This window comes from Giraffa tippelskirchi, chromosome 12, assembly GCF_054371585.1.
Source record: "Giraffa tippelskirchi isolate mGirTip1 chromosome 12, T2T-mGirTip1v1.2.pri, whole genome shotgun sequence".
NCBI lineage: Eukaryota > Metazoa > Chordata > Mammalia > Artiodactyla > Giraffidae > Giraffa > Giraffa tippelskirchi.
This window is the reverse complement of record NC_137286.1, coordinates 94,062,245-94,080,186: the sequence shown is the minus strand read 5'-3', so window position 1 is coordinate 94,080,186 and position 17,942 is coordinate 94,062,245. Positions and strand designations below refer to the sequence as shown.

General features: G+C 42.0%; 1 protein-coding gene across 7 annotated transcripts in view; it reads right to left on the bottom strand.

The window, feature by feature from the left end:
* LHFPL6 (LHFPL tetraspan subfamily member 6) overlaps positions 1-17,942 on the bottom strand; it is a 276,744-nt gene that overhangs the window by 160,777 nt on the left and 98,025 nt on the right. For 2 of the 7 annotated variants that reach the window (XM_081547756.1, XM_081547757.1), the window contains exon 3: positions 16,893-17,147. The exons of the other annotated variants lie outside the window; for them this stretch is intronic. In XM_081547756.1, coding sequence (XP_081403882.1) covers positions 17,050-17,147 — 98 coding nt within the window. In that variant the 3' untranslated portion in view covers positions 16,893-17,049. Of the gene's footprint in view, positions 1-16,892; positions 17,148-17,942 lie in introns of those variants that run through there. 7 annotated transcript variants of the gene reach the window in all.

Below are 17,942 nucleotides of genomic sequence, written 5' to 3'. Positions count from 1 at the left end.
GTGAGAATCTCATTTCCTTTACTGTACATGAAGAATGTCAGGCTTGATTATCAGGTTTCTATCATTTGGTCAGAGGCAAAGATGCAGGATTTTACATAGCAACCGGACTGCTGATAAGATATACTATGTGCTGGGGGTTGTTATGTATGTTTGTTGTTTATTAACCACACTGAACCAGAGAGCAATGAAGTAGAGCAATGAAGTAGATGCTTTCCTCACATTACAGAGGTAAAATGTAGTCATGATAAAGAGGCATCATCTATCCAAGTATTGACAACATGTCTAATGGTACTCACTGCAGAGCAGCTAAAAGATTCTCGACTGTAGACTTGCTTTGCTGGTGACTTCTCAGAAGATGGAAAAGAACAAAAAGGGAGCTTGTGCACTGAGATTTAAATCTGACCAACCAACAAGGACAGGTCAATTAGGGAAGGGAAAATTAATGGAATACTGAATGAAGTGGTCCTCTTGACACTCTCTTTTAGACCCTCCCTCATTATGTCTTACCTGTCCCATTGACTTTCTCATTGTTTTTTACTCACCCTCACCCCCAGTACACATACACAGCCTCTACCTAGCCCATAATTCTCACAGCTACCAGTGTAAGCATTTTACCATCCAACTTTTGTTATGTGATTTTCTTCCTCCAAACAAAAAAAATCTCTCCTCTTTAACAAGCACTTAGCATTTACTGTTTGGCAGGCATTAGTAAATGTTAACTCAGTTAATCCTCACAAAACAAACTTACAAAGAGGTTAATGTTTTAACTTCATTTTGCAGACAGGGAAACTGAGGCACAGAAGGTTTTAGTAAATTACCTAAGGTTACACAGCTAGTAGGGCTTCCCAGGTGGTACAGTGGTAAAGAATCCACCCACCAGTGCAGGAGATGAAAGAGACATGGGTTCGATCCCTGGGTTGGGAAGATCCCCTGGAGGAGGAAATGGCAACCTACTCTAGTATTCATGCCTGGGAAATCCCATGGACAGAGAGCTGTCCATCTGCACTGTCCATCTGCACATGTACAGGCAATATCCTCTCATCTCGCACAGGCCTCTGCATCCCCTTTAAGATTCAGCTGGCATGTGACTCTCGAGATGTAGCCTTCTCTCCACAAGACCTACAATTCAATTCAGTCGCTCAGTCGTGTCCAACTCTTTGCAACCCCATGGATTGCAGCACAAGACCTACAAGTGCATCTGTGAAATTTATGCTCATCCAAGCCAAATCCCCTGGTCTCTCTACATCTGAGAGGAAATTCATCCTGTTTTGCTTATAATTACCTGTGTACTTGTCTACTTCCTCTTCTTCCAAACCACAAAAAGACTGTGTTTTGTTTAGTGCATCATTTCCACAGGACCTCCTATAGTGTCTCACTCTTGTTGATTTCAGTTGCCCTAAATCCTAATGAACAATACAGAAATAGGGGCTGAATGACAGTATGGTTAAACGGAGTCACAGGTTGTTACTTGACTCTCTCCAAAATGTGTTTAGAAATGGACATTGAGATAGGAAGCCTCTAGTAGTGGGCAACTCTCCTGTGTTCTTGGTCCTGTGAACAATTTCTAGGCAGACATAGAAGGAATATCTATCAAGTCATTGGAAGATATAAAGAAATGAAACAGGAATAGAAAATCGATGATAAGACAAAATCAGTTCCAAAAAAGGATTGAAACTAACATCATCAGAATATCATCTGAATAAGTATAAAGACCTGAAGCCAGCAATATTAGCATGTAGGATGAGAGAAATACAAGCTCAGGAGCTTTTGCAGAGAAGGAAAACAGCCAAACCTGCCTTGATCCATGGCAACGTGGACAATGTACACACTCACCTTGAGTCTTTATTTAATACTCTATATAATCTTATACTTTACAGGCTTCCCTGGTGGCTCAGTGGTGAAAAGTCTGCCTGCCAATGCAGGAGACACAGGTTTGACCCCTAATCTGAGAAGATCCCACATGCCACGGAGCATCTAAGCTCGTGCACCACAACTACTGAACCTGTGCTCTAGACCCCAGGAGTGGCAACTTCTGAGCACACGAGCTGCAACACTGAAGCCCACGTGCCCTACAGCCCATGCTCTGCAACAAGAGAAGCCACCACAATGAGAAACCCGCAAACCGCAACTAGAGAAAAGCCAGCAGAGCAATGAAGACCCAGCGCAGTCAATAAATAAATAAATCTTATATTTTGAGTTTCCCTGGTAGCCAGCTGGTAAAGAATCCACCTGCTACCCATGCCAGTATTCTTGGGCTTCCCTGGTGGCTCAGCTCGTAAAGAATCCTCATGCAATGCAGGAGACCCGGATTCGACTCCTGGGTTGGAAAGATCCCCTGGAGAAGAGAAAGACTACCCACTCCAGTATTCTGGCCTGGAGAATTCCATGGACTGTACAGTTCGTGGGGTCACAAAGAGTCGAACACGACTGAGTGACCTTCACTTCACTATATTTTAGAACTGATATGTGTAAAGTGGCCATTTTACAGAAAGTATGCAGTTTCTTGTTACTATTGTTGTCATTATTATTATGAAGGGTTTAGGTTTCTAGAAACTCAAAACCAGGCAAGCAGGTGACATATTACAACGGAGTTAGCACAGGCTTAAGCTGCATTAATAGATATGAAGATCCAGATAACTGGTCGGAGAACTTGGCAATGGCCCTGGATTCTACAGAACATTCTGGAGTGATGTAAAAAACTGCAAAAAGCCCAAGAGAGAAATCCTAGGTATGGAATTTACTTTCCTAGTATTTTCTATCACAGCAGATCCACTCTCTAAGTGGGTCTATCCATATAGGGCCTGTTTATTTTACAAAATATGAAAAAGTAAGTATAAGTTCCAGAATGAAAGCTGGTATTAAAATCTATGAGAGAAAAGGAACAGAGAGAAGCTTAATGGAGCAGAGGTTTAAGACTAAAGAAAAATAAATACAGGGGGTGAACTTCAAAGGAGAGTTAGCACTATCTTAACATGGAAAAGAAAGGATTGTTTGAATAATCGTATTAGAAAAGGACAGGGAAAGATGGCACACCTACAAATAAAGGATAATAAAAAAGCAAGGGCCGATGACTTGCTTGTACTTCAGGGCGGCTGAAATACAAACAGGCCGTATTTGACCGATATAAAGAATGTACTAATGGTACGAAATATGAAACAGATACTTAAAGGGAAGAAAGTCAAAGGATACAGGAATGCCTCTGTAGCCTTGAGAATTAAATATTCAACAAATATCTCCTTAGCTCATACATGAAGGAAAATCTAGTATATACTGATTTTGTATAGACTGGATTTCCATTCAAATAACTAGGGTGTGATGAGCAGTTGTTAAAGGAAAGACGCAATACACAGGCAGGGCTTGGAAAAAAATTAGGGGGTTGGGGGAGATTCTAAGTGGTCCCATAAAAAACACATTTATTAAGACCCCGTTCAAAACCCATTACAATTTCCTATCACATAATTTGCAGGAACTGAACACATCTGGAGCTGGAACCATTGCTTGACTCAGCAGTTCACTTAAAAAAAAAAAAGAACAAGACCTTGATTTCCACCCTCTGGAATATTTTCCAGTTATCTGTGGTTTTGGTTTTTGTTTTTTAAATTTATTTATTTTTAATTGGAGGATAATTGCTTTACAATTTTGTGTTGTTTCTGCCATTCATCAGCATGAATCAGCCATAGGTATATACATGTCCCCTTCTTCTTGAACCTCCCTCCCACCTCCCACCCCATCCCACCCCTCTAGGTTGTCAAAGAGCACTGGTTTGAACTCCCTGTGTCATACAGCAAGCTGTCACACATTGGCTATCTATTTTACACACGGTAACATTTATGTTTCAAAGCTACTCTCTCAATTCGTCCACCCTCTCCTTCCCTCATTGTGTCTACAAGTCTGTTCTCTGTCTGTGTCTCCACTGCTGCCCTGCAAATAGGTTGTCATCAGTACCACCTTTCTAGATTCCATATATATATATGCATTAATACACAACATCTAAATCATCCAGAATCTCCTTCCATCTGAGATGACCCTACAAAAGTCAAGTCACCATTATAGCTTTGGTTGAGGGTAAGGAAAAGGATCCAGGGGTCCACACTAGGAGTCAAGCCAGAACTCAGACAGAAGAACTGTTTGGCCTATTTCCCATCCTGGGGCTCAGAGGCCAGTCGGCTCTACACTCAGTGACGTTCTCCAGTCCTGTGCTAATTTGTCCTCCCAAACCTGGCTGAATCTGCTTCTCAGTGGGGATACTTACTGCTCACCTCTCCACTTACAAATCTTTCCTCTCCCCTCTGACTGAAAAGAACTAGGCCTCTGAACACTGTGCAAGCTGACTCAGAAGAGTAATTGGTTACTGTTGTTCAGTTGATCAGTCATGTCTGACTCTTTGCAACCCCATGGACTGTAGCCCACCAGGCTTCTCTGTCCATGGGATTCTCCAGGCAAGAATACTGGAGCAGGATGCCATTTCCTTCTCCAGGGGATCTTCCCGACCCAGGGATCAAACTCGCATCTCCTGTATTGCAGGCGGATTCTTTACCACTGAGCCACCAGGGAAGACCCAGAAACGGAAATTAAAGGACTTCTAATCAGCCTCTCAGTCACCTCCTAGTGCCCTTAATAGGAGCATGGAGACCCCAGAGAGGAACAGTAGTGACAAGCCAGCAGCATCTTGAAATGCCTGTGTGCCAGTCTGCAGGGCATCCCTCTTTCCCAGCAGCCAGCCACTAACACAGACGAGTGTCCCCGTGATTGTTCATTCACCACAGTGTCACCTTTACAAACAGAAGTGGAATTTTCCCATCTCTCTCTCTCTGATATTAAAAATCATTTCCATTTTAGGGGAAAGTGGCAGGCAAGATAAAACACAGCGAGAAAGAGAATTTATGAGCTGCTTCCCGTACATCTGGGCTACAATTCTTGCATTTGTCACCCCTGTTGACAAGCTTAAAATAAAACCATGAGGTTTATTTTTAGGTCTCCAGATATTCTTCCAGGAATTTCCTTTAAATGCATTTCTCTCCTTTGGTAAGAAGAATTAACACAGAATGAGTAATAAATGTACTTATCGTGTTGTTTAGACTCTTTGGAAGAAAACAGTGTATATGACTAGATTTTCCAAATAATGACTCTCTTGTTAAAAGAGAGAAGGATGCCTAAGGCAGTGCCAGTTAGCTTCTATTGAAGACAGCTGGAGGCCAAGGTCACTATTTCCCAGTACCTGATTAGCAGAGATGCCACTGCCAAGGAATGATATATACTATTCATGCTAATTTCCCTATTTTTATGTAAACATATTTAAATGATACAAACCTTAGGTGCTTTGTTGTTTATTCAATAGACTTTCATGAATCCCTGCTATACTCAAAGTCACAGACAAGAAGGATGGAGAGGACTAATGGGTGGATACCTTAGTATCTTCATACCAAGGTGATGGGCTCTGTCCCGGAAACATATGAACACATTCTCATCTAAAGTCTGAGGACAGTGAAAACAAATAAACCTTCTTGAGTTGGTCTAACTTGATGTTCTTATCTCCAAAGCACAGAGGGGGAATCTAAGATTTAGGAAAGTTAATTTGCCCAGCGAGAAAGAGATGGAATTGAAATTCAATCTATTCTAGTCAATCTATTCTGTAATTTTTGCTTTTCTCCAATTTACTGAGCTATTGGTTGGGAAACAAAGAAAAAAATGCAATCTTGTGCTCAAAGTACTTATGGTTCAGAGGGAGAAAATACACAGATACAATAAGCAGGCACCACGCAAGGTAAATGAAAACAAAGTGATCTTTTTCTTTTCAAAGTTTTGCATGAAGAGCCAAGATGGGGAAAGTGTTATAAACAAGAGAAGCATACACTGAGGCTTCTCCAAGGATTAACTTTTCCAAATCAAGATGATCCCTGAGCACTTCCTAGGTGCTTAACATAATGCAGGATGCATAGCAGGTGCTCAATAAATAACTGTTGAATTATTGAGTGAGTCGGTAGGGTTTCCTTAGGTGAACATCAAGTGGGGAGAGCTGGGAGCTGGAAGAGGGTGAAGAGGAGAGTCAGAGGTGAGTGCCTGCAGCATTGTACCTGCCTGTGTTTAAGAACCTGAACTGAATCCCACTGGGGATGACAGGACATCCACCACTGGGACGTGTACAACGTGGGTACTCAAGATTGGTATTCTCACATCCCATAATTTCAAAGGGCACCATCCACTTAATAATTTATAGGAATAGTGCCCCCCACCAGAATTGGGCATATGGAAGTAGGTAAATGACACTGCAGATCTGTGATTGAATCTGGAGAAGGATCACATAGAAAAGAGCCTAAAAATCACAGCCAGAGTCCAAACTTCCAACCATATGACATCAGAGACAAAGAGGTTCCTCAAAGGACTTTCCCTGTCAAAGCCACGTGTGTGCTTAGCTGCCCAGTTATGTGAGTCTTTGTAGCCCACCAGGCTCCTCTGTCCATAGGATTCTCCAGGCAAGAATACTGGAGCGGGTTGTCATTTCCTCCTCCAGGGGATCTTCCTGACCCAGGGACTGAACCCACGTCTCCTGAGTCTCCTGCATTGCCAGTGGATTTTTTACCCACTGATCCATCAGGGAAGCCACAGTGCCAGTTACAGAATGAAGCAGAGACTCCATCTGAAACCACTGTTTCTTGCTCACTAAAGACAGGAAGACATTCGGTTAAATTACAAACCGTAACGAGGGTGGCATTCATGTGGTATCTACAGTATTACATACACTATACACCTAATGCCTCAGCATTTTTTCTACTGGAACATATCATCTTTATTACTTTTCAACATCTATCTTATTCAGACAAACTATTTACCATTAATTTGAAAAATAATAAAATTCATAAACTTGTATAAGTCATACAGAAACATCCTGAAATTTGTGTCTTTTTATCATCAGATTGATTTCACAAAGAAACTATTTGCAAGTTACCTCACGCCAGGATCATGGATTGCAACTAATGAACAGACTGCAGCTTTTTTCCCAATGGTCTGTATGAGGAAAGGTTACTGGCATAACTTAAAAACATATATTAAAAGCGATCTAGACATGTCACCACCTCGTCTATGTCACCATTCCCTCCTGACACACTATTAGGAAACACCCTTTGTTTTCTGGATACATTGTCTCCAGTTTATAATAGAAAAAGAAGCTGTACTGGTAGAAACAGCTTTTATGCTGATGCAAATTAATCAACCTCATTGTCTCTGTGTTGACAGCCATGCTTACATTTTGTTCCCCTTTGGACACATCAAACTTTTAAAAACAAAGTAAAAATTAAAGCCACCTGAAGCTCCAATACTTTGGCCACCTGATGTGAAGAGCCGACTCACTGGAAAAGGCCTTGATGCTGGGAAAAACTGACGGCAAAAGGAGAAGGGGGCGGCAGATGAGGAGGTGGTTGGATAGCATCACCGACTCAATGGACATGAGTTTGAGCAAACTCCGGGAGATGGTGAAGGACAGGGAAGCCTGGTGTGCTGCAGTCCCTGGGGTCTCAAAGAGTTGGACACAACTTAGTGACTAAACAACAACAAACAAAATGGAAAAAGTTAGTTGAAATGTACAAATGGACTCTGAGGCTCTGGTAAGGTTCCAGACAACTCAAGTCAAAACCACGTTATGGGGCTGGAGCAGACATGTAAATTTAGAAATAAAACTGTACCCCACAGAAGTACCAAATTTAAATTATGGATTTATGAGCCCAGAGCATTTAGCAACCAAAGCTAGCTAGACCTCTTGTAGATCCGTTGCAAGTACCACAATGCTCCGTCAAATGCCAAACAACGGATATGGGTGGCCTGCTGCTGCTGCTACTAAGTCGCTTCAGTCGTGTCCGATCTGTGTGACCCCACAGACAGCAGCCCACCAGGCTCCACCGTCCCTGGGATTCTCCAGGCAAGAACACTGGAGTGGGTTGCCATTTCCTTCTCCAATGCATGAAAGTGAAAAGTGAAAGTGAAGTTGCTCAGTCGTGTCCGACTCTTCGCGACCCCATGGACTGCAGCCTACCAGACTCCTCCGTCCACGGGATTTTCCAGGCAAGAGTACTGGAATGGGTTGCCATTACTTTCTCCGATGGGTGGCCTAGAGGCTTTGAAAATCTACTAACGAAAGTTCAACCATCCCATGAAGAGCACAGGAAATTCAACTAAAGAGCAAACAACTCGAGCTGAACAAATACTTTACAGAACACAGTTTCATAATCCAACCCTTCTGCCATGATACACTCAGGAAAGGAGAGTTAGGGACAAAGGTTCCATGACATAAGCAAAGACTGTGAAAATACATTCAATGGTTCTTTACCAATCGCTGTCAAAAGGCAACTATGGTAACAGATATGGCTTTTATATTTTCCAGTGTGGTCATGTGCATCTGCTTTTTGATATTTCATTATTGATTTATGTTTCTAAAAGCCCACACATCAGCTCTATACAAAATATAACTCCATGTAGGAGCGCGAGACATAGAAATTCTGAAAAATGATGCCTGAAGCAGCCTCCATTCATCCCTCTGCCCTGGGTGGTTGCAACGCAGAGTGATCCCACCTCCTGCCTGATAACCTGGCTTCCCTGCAGTGTTTGCCCTCCCCAAACTGCTTATTTTTTGTTCTGATGTCAGATTGCTCTTTTAAAAAACAACACTAATCCTACTGTCCTGTCAGAAACCTTCAGTGGCCCCCAAATGCCTAGCAAATGAAGTGTGAAATCACACCTTCCACCATACAACCCCAACTGTATGAATTTACTAACTTTACTAACACCAACAACAGTTTTTCAACTTATTTTTGTTGTAGTATCACCATTTTTTGCCAATAAAATCTTACACGCAATCCAAATGATAGAAAGCAGATAAAATGGGTTCTTATTAGAACATATGTATTTCATATATTCATGCATTTCAAATTTATATCATTCCTTTTTATAAAGACACATACTAATGTATTTTAATTGTACCATGTCTATAGCTCATGGGAGCAAATATGAAGAACTCCTCCAGACCTGGAAAATAAAGTAAATGTGGTTCCCTTCTATGAGCTGCAAAGTTCGAATCAACGCAAGATGGATGAGATACACAGTCCTCTGTAATAGAGACATTTGTTTACAGACCAGCAAAATACAAACAACTGCAACCCTGTAACACTGTAATTCCAAACTATGTTTCAAAAAAACACTAGTTTCACAAAATGTTAATATGCTCCAAAGAAAGAGATGCGTGGTCAAATAATACTGGAAACAGTACACACCTTATCTCCCACCGGCCAGCTGGTGGTGGTACTTTCTCATTATAGCCCTGAAGACACTGGTTATTTGACCCATAGCTTTCCACTCTTGCTGTCTTCAAATCCTTCCCTACACCTTTTCTAGAAAAACACTCATGTGATTTATAATTAAGACATATTTGATCTTTTTTCACAGTTCCTGGCTCACAGCTCCCCAAACCGCTGAAATGTCCTGAGCAGTAAGAGACATGCGGGCATCTTCTGTTATATTTGGTCTTTTGTCCTCAGTCCCTGAAATCACTTTAGAGCCATAAAGGTGAAATTGTTTTATTATTCATAACAAGACTCTGACTTTATGTTAATGAGGTGACTTGTGGGAAGCACCTAAGGATGGGGCTGGTTGCCGGGGAAACCCAACCTTGAATAGAGGGATGGAACTGTCAGCCCCACCCCCTGAATTTCAGGGAGGGGAGAAGGACTGAAGGTGAATCAACCACCAACAACCAGTGATTTAACCAATCACCCTACATAATGAAGTCTCTAGAAAAGACCAAAAGGAGGGGGTTTGAAGAGCTTCCAGTCTGGGGAACCAAAATGCTTCCATGTGCCACCGTGTTGACACCAATTCCACTGGGACAGAACCTCTTTTGATCAGGACTTCACTCTATGTACCTCTTCATCTGGCTGATTCATATTCTTTAATATCCTTTGTAAAAAAAAAAACCCAAAAACTGGTAACCTAGTAAATAAGCAGGTTTTTTGAGTTCTGTGGGCCATTCTAGCAAATTAGTCAAATCCAAGAATGGAGGCTAGGGGTCACAGGAACATCTGATTTATAGCCAGTAGGTCAGAAGCACAGGTAACAACCTGGGCTTGTGATTTACATCTGAAGTTGAGGGCAATCTTGGGGGACTGAGCCCTTAACCTGTGGAATCTGATGCTATCTCTGGACAGATAGGGTCAGAATCCAGTTGAATTACAGGATACCCAACCGGTATTGGAGAGTCGCTTCTTGGTGTGTGGGAAGCTTCCCTCATGTTGGAACTGGTACTGAATCGATAACCCATTCATATGAGATTCCTGAAAAGCAGCTTGGAAAATATTGCTATAAACAACTTGACACTAACCAGTCTCATCTCATGCTATAAACATTTCTAAAACACAAAATTAAATAAAAGAAACAAGAGAATCGCCATCGTGGGGATTTAGGCTACTCTGAGACTAGTAATTTGTACCTTCACATTTGATTCTAGAAGGCAGTTAAAAGATGCAGGTGGTCTGTTCAGTTCAGTTCAGTCGCTCAGTCGTGTCCGACTCTTTGCGACCCCATGAATCGCAGCACGCCAGGCCTCCCTGTCCATCACCAACTCCCGGAGTTTACCCAAACCCAAGTCCATCGAGTCGGTGTCTAGTTTCTTCTTAATCATATCTGGACACATGGATATTATCAGTTAAGGCACAATTTAAGCTGCTGAAACAGCAGCTCAATACAGAAGCTTAAACAAGACAGTGGTTTATTTCTCCCTTTAAGGAATACCCTATGGGGGTGGGGTGAATTCCCTCTTGAGCAGAAGATAGCAGCTCCAGCACCATGGATATCTGAACAGCAATAAAGGACACGGGAAAGGAAGGCAAGCACACCCACTCCTTTCAGGGTGGCCTGGGGTACCCCACATCACTTCCATCTGCATCCCATTGACCAGAATTTGGTTACCTGCCCTACTAGCCACAAAGGAAGCTGATATGAATCCCCTAGTTGGGGTGCTGATGGAAAACTATCAACTTCTGCCACCATGGAGCCAGTGGCAAAGATATAATATAAACCAATCAAAATAAGGGCATCCTCTCTTATCATTCAAGTCCATGGCAAGAATGGAGATATTTTGGTGTACATCAGTCCTTCCTTATCAGAAGTTTCACTTTCTGCTGTTTCAGTTACCCACAGTCAACCAGTCAGAAAATATTCAGTGTAACATTCCAGAAATACACAATTCATATGTTTTAAATTTCATGCTGCTCCCAGTAGTGTGATGAAATCTCATGCCCTCCAGTTCCATCCCATCCAGGGCGTGAAGCATCCCTTTGTCCAGCTCATCCCACACGCTAGGCATTAATAGCTGTCTTGGTTATCAGATTGCCTGACCTGTAGAACAGTGCTTGTATTCAAGTAACCCGTATAGTACTAAATAATGGCCCCAAAGCACAAAAATAGTGCTGCTGGCAGTTTGAACATTCTTTTACTGTGCCTAATTCATAAATTAAACTTCATCATAGGTATGCATACATGGGACAAAATACAGTATACAAAGGGTTCAGTAATATTCATGGTCTCAAGGCATCCATTGGGGGTCTTGGAACACATCCCCCATGGATAAGGGGTACCACCGTGCTTTCAAAAATACCAGTCTGAAAAAAAAAAAAGAATACCAGTCTATTTACCTTGTTTCTATAGCAGATCAGAAGACTTCTACACTTCCAAGTCTGAAACAGGACAATAATGCCACAGATACTTGCCTACTTCTTTGTGGCCATAAACAACACCCCTCATCCTTCAAACTCCCGGCTGTCAAGTTTCCAATGAAGAATCCAGATTTGAACATCAGTAGTGACAGTCACAGTAGCTTCAGGGTGGCACATCAGACAGTACCTATAATCGACCCTTGTCCTCAATATAAAATACATATATACCCTTGTTTTGATTCTAGTTAAGAACATTCAGAAAAGTCAAAACCAGGCTCTGCTTTGCTTTGAATAAATTCTATGCCAAAAAAATTACATTCACAGCATCAAAGAAACCATGTTTTTCAGTAATGACAAGTAAAAGACAAGAGATAAGGATTTTAACATAAAACTAATCTTGAGGCAGTTGGCAGTAATCAGAACTACCTATAAAAATTTCCATTTTTTATTCTTTTCTGGAGCCTATAGTACAAATGGGAATTGATCCTATTTCAATAGTAAACATTTTTTAAAATATTCTTTAGGTCAAGGAGATTGAAGCTTTCTTATTAATCCTGTTCCCAGCCAAGAATAGGTGAAATGAAATCTCTGAACCATTCTGCATAGTGCCTAGTGCATGCAGTTTTCCAAAGATGGTAGTAATAAGCATTCCATTTACGGTTGTGTGGTTCACTCACACAGTAATAGCAGAGGAAACAACAACTGGATTTCTTAAACAGAATTCTATATGTCAATTTTGTGTGTGTGCTCAGTCGTGTCCAACTGTGCCTGACCCCCTGGACTGTAGCCCGCCAGGCTTTTCTGTCCATGGGATTTTCCAGGCAAGAATAATGGAGTGGGTTGCCATTTCCTACTCCAGAGGATCTTCCTGACCCAGGGATCAAACTCATGTCTCTTGCGTCTCCTGCACTGGCAGGTGGATTCTACCTGGGAAGCCCAACGTCAATTTTAAATATTCCTTATTACAAAGTGGGGCTTCCCTGGTAGCTCAGTCGGTAAAGAATCTGCCTGCAGTGCAAGAGACCTGGTTTTGACTCTGGGTTGGGAAGATCCTCTGGAGAAGGAAACGGCAACCCACTCCAGTATCCTTGCTTTGCAAATCCCATGGACAGTCCTGGCAGGCTGCCGTCCATGGGGTCACAAAGAGTCGGGCACAACTGAACAATTAACACTTTTCACTACTACAAAGTAGCTCTACAAGTGTCAATATGTAAAGATCTCAAAGAGATCTTGTAAATGAAAAACTCAGAGGTCAAATGTTGTCATTAATAATGACAACATAAATTGCATGTTGTCATTTGTTGAGAGGAGATGGAAAGGAAAGCAGGTATTCGTACATATTTGTACATGTATTACATACTTTTCAAATGATACCCAAGAAAGTATTAACAATGGATGTCCTCTGGAGGAGACCTATGTAGTATGTAGGTGTGGGAAAATGTAACAAGAGTGCTTTTACTACATACAGTTTTATACCTTTATAACTGTAGGCCGTATCCATGCATCACTCATTCAAATAAAATTAATAATTACATATTTTATCATTGACAAAAGAGAGTGCAACCTTCACTTTCTTACCATTTAAAATACTACCTCTATTATTTTCCTAGGGCTGTCATAAAGTACTGCAAACGGGGTGCTGTAAAACCACAAAAATTTGTCTCTCATTTCTGAAGCCTAGAAATCTGAAATGAAGGTGTCGGAAGGGCCATGCTCTCTGCCAAGTCTCGAGGGGAGGATTTTCCTTTGCCTCGTACAGCTACAGTGGCCCTAGGAATTCCCTGATTTGTGGCAGCATAACTGTAATCTCTGCCTCCATGGCCACATGACATTTTCTGGGTTTATTGCTGTCCGAATTTCCCTCTTCTTACAGGACATCAGTCATATCAGATTAGGGTCCACCTTAGTCCAGTACAACCTCATCTTAACTTGATTATGGCTTCTCTGATGGTTCAGACGGTAAAGAATCCACCTGCCAATGCAGGAGACCTGGGATCGATCCCTGACCCAGGAAGATCCCCTGGAGAAGGAAATGGCAGCCCACTCCAGTATTCTTGCCTGGAAATCCCCAGCGACAGAGGAGCCTGGTGGACTAGATAGAGTCTATGGGGTCCCAAAGAGTCAGACATTGACTGAGCGACTGAACAACAGTAACTTGATTACATCTGTAAAGACACTATTTTTCCAAGTGAGATTACTCTCACAGGTACTTGGGGTTTGGATTTCAACACGTGTTTCTGGAGGACACAATTCAGCTCCTCACACTATCACTCCTAACACTATTACAGCCAGGTGATCATTCACTACATTTTATAGACCTCGTTTCTCTGTTGCTTCTTTCTGGTGGGAATTCAATACAGTAGAGTGCCTGGATGATCCTGAGCATCACTTGTCTTCCTTTTAAAGATTTGGTTGGCACTGTAAAAATGAAAACGTATCCCTTTGTGACAGAAATCGAAATAAAAGTTCAAAAGAACAGAAGAGCAGATATATTTTACCTATGTTAGTAGGGAAACAGGGCTTTCCTGGTGGTCCAGATGGTAAAGAATCCACTTGCGATGCAGGAGAGCTAGGTTTGATCCCTGGGTGGGGAAGATCCCCTGGAGAAGGGAACGGCTATCCACTCCAGTATTCTTGCTGAAGAATCCCATGGACAGAGGAGCTTAACCAGCTACAGTCCACGGGGATCGCAAAGAGTCAAGACACAACTGAGCAACTAACACACAACAGGGAAAGAAGGTCATTATATACAACTAAAGGGGAATTTCAGGCACTTGATGAGGTTGCTCTGTGAATTCAGAGGTAGTGAACACATGCTGTTTTTCTAGTAGTTTTTAGCTGGTTGAAACTGCCGCTGATAGACATATGTGCTGCTAAATTTTATAGCTAAATTGAAGCAAATAAGACATCAAAGCTTCGTTAGAAACAAAAATTTGTTAAGGAAAAAAAATGCCTTTCTTCTGCTGTGATTTTTACCTCTTCCTTTGAGAGTCATAATCACTTATTTTTAGCTATTACAGGTAATAAACAATTATGCTCAGGTCATAAGAAAGAAGGGGTAAGGGGTTAAGAAGAGACCATCAGCATTCTAAATAAATGATGCAAGGAAATCAAGATGAGAATAAACTAACCTAACCATTCACGAAGTATTCGTTGATATTAACTGATTACCTACTTCAGCCTTCTACTTGACAATCCATAGGAAAGGAAAAAATGAGACATGGTCATCTCACCATTCTCTTTATGCATTGTCTTTTCCATGCTCAAGTTAACAAGAGATCTACCTATTAGGTAAGAGATCTACCTACTTAGGTCACAGACCTAAGTTCTCAAGCAGCAAGTAATAAAGTTGCATTATCAAAAAAAAAAGGCAATCTCTAAAATATTAAAATGCACTGCAAAGTGTCATTATCTTTGAATTATACAACCAAGTGATTGCTTACAAGGGCACAGAAACCAAGAATGAAGAGGGGCAGGAGGGATGGGGTGGCTTTCGTGGACAGTCTTGTCTGTGGCAGCCATGGGCTTGTACCACTCAGAGGGGAGCAGGGTCAGCGGAGTGGAAGCCAGTCACCTCATCTTTGGTCCCTCAGCATGGATGCTGAGGCCACGCCTCCCCAAGGTTGTGCCAGCCAATGACTGAGCAGTGTGAGCATAACGCTGAGTCTAGCCATTCTTGCCCAATCACGGACTCTTCCTGGCCTCGGAGACTCCCTCAGAAGTGCGCTGAAGTCTGACGCTCTTTTCACCCAACCCTCTTCCTGCCTCTCTCATTTCACAGGTGTCAGCTCTCCAGCCCAGTTTGGTCACCCTCTCCACCTTGCCCTCTTATCACTCACTGGTGGAACCCCCCAGCTCCGATCTCCTATATGTCTGACCAGTTGAATGCAGTTAAATTCTACTTAAACTGGTATCATAACGAATCAGTCACTATCAAATCCAGTTCAGATTTATCTTGTGTCTACTTGAGACTTCATGGGTGGGTGATGGGCGGTTTCTTTGGAGGCAGTCACTCTTCCTCAAACCATGAAGCGTGATTCTTTATTTTCCAGCTCTGGAGCTTTCGCCATCCCCTCCGTGTCTCCATTCTAATGCATCTGCTCTCCAGAAGCAGCTCTGACATTCCCCTGAGGTCATTACAAGGCTGGGCAGCACGTCCCCTCCGACAGGCTTGTACCTCCGCACCTGTCATTTTGATTAACTGGCTTCCTACTGACGGGAGCCCTTGAAGCCTTGCGGGAATTTTTGAAGCTCATTCACTGTTCTCTATCAGCAGTTTCTTCCCGCCTCTCACTCCATCCCTCCTCCTGCAAGGTACACAAATGCACTGCTGTCTCAAAATAATGGGACAAGTGAGGTCACTGGCAGCTCTATATTCACAGTCCTAAACACACACACTAAACAATTCCACGTGGCTTCAGCTAAGATGCATAAAACGCTAGATCTAGGCTGTGAAACACACGTTTATGAACCAAGGAAATCACAGTTACAAGGCAAAAGAGAAAACTAAGACTAACACAGTGAAAGTTCACCTTCTAAGTTTGCAGGTTCCAGCCTTTCAGTTTATTTGGAGGCAGATACACTTTCAGTTTATTTCGTGCCAGAGAAGGAGCCTCTACAACTTCCACATAAAGAAATTTCACTGCTATAAAACTGCATTCAAATGTTACAATGGGTGTAATTACCTAAATGCAGTTATTAACTTAGAGCTTGGGTTTTTCTATCTTAAGTCTGAACCACAACTCCTTTTGATTTTCTCCACGTCTCATTATCCATCTTTATAATTTTTAATCAATTTGTTGGGTTTCTCCCACATGTCGTAAAAACGAGGAAAGGAATACAACAAAAGCAAAACCCTCAACAACTCAGAACCCAAACAAGACACAGTTACCAGGAAAACATGTCTGGGCCCATTCTACTAGACCAGTACTACAGGACATGATTGAGTTAGAACATGAAGTGAAGTTGTTCATTCGTGTCCAACTCTTTGTGACCCATGAACTGTAGCCCTTCAGGCTCCTCCGTCAGTGGGATTTTCCAGGCAAGAATACTGGAGTGGGTTGCCATTTCCTTCTCCAGGGGATCTTCCAGACCCAAAATCACTTAAAAAGGCAACGAGAATCAAGGTTGAGTTACCATGCTGAGCAGCAGCCTGGAACAGTACAGAAAGGAGGAAATCAACGTGGGGATTGAGAGTTCCATTTCTAACTCTTTATTTCTTGTACTGTGATTTTACTTCTTGGATGCCATGCCATTTTCCCCATTTTTAGAATAATTTGTAGACTAAGCTGATGGTCAATGTTAGTGTCCTCAGTGGTGACACCACTCTTCAGATCTGATGCAGATTTGAGGGTCACTTCTCATGATTCTGGACTACCATGTTTAACCTGGATTCAGTGGAGACATAGCTTCGGGTAAACTCAGGATAGACAGGAACATACAAGTTGACACCTGTCAAAAGCAATCACAAACATGGCAGAAGGTGAGCCATTCTACAGGACAAGTGATAAAGCCTCTCCAGGAAGCCAGTGTCATGAGAAAAGGGACGTACCTTGAGTAACGAGCCCTTAGAGACATCAGATGTAAGACACAGTCCCGACTGGCTCTTGGCAAGGACAAATCAGTTGTAAATCATATTTTGGAAACAATTCTGAAGTTTGTATACAAGCTGGTGTCAAATTACATTATGGAATTACTATCCATTTTGTTATACATAATAATTTTAACCTGGCTACATAGAAAACATTATTCTTTGAGCTATCCACTGAAGAAATTAGATGCAGAAAGTGAGGATATTTGTAATTTACATTAAAATCTCTCTACATAAAATGTGATTTATTCATCTACCATAGGGTGATACATCCACCCTGGGGAGTGGCAAACATTTTCTGTGAAAAGCAAGACAGTAAATATTTCAGGCTTCATGGACCATTGAGATTCTGTTGCATTTACTCAGTTGTACTGTCCTGGCACAAAAACAGCCACCTGTGTGCTAAGTCAGTTCAGTCACGTCCGACTTTTTGTGACCCAGTGGACTATAGCCTGCCAGGCTCCTCTGTCCAATGCATAAATGACTGTGCATGGCTATGTTTCAGTAAAACTTTATTTACAAAAACAAGGGGTCTATAGGTCATCGTTTGCTGACCTCTGATCTACCCCATTTAAAAATGGATGCTGGGCTCATTGCAAATAGATGGTTGGCCACAGTATAAAACACACCCCAACATACAGTTCCTGTTCATTTTG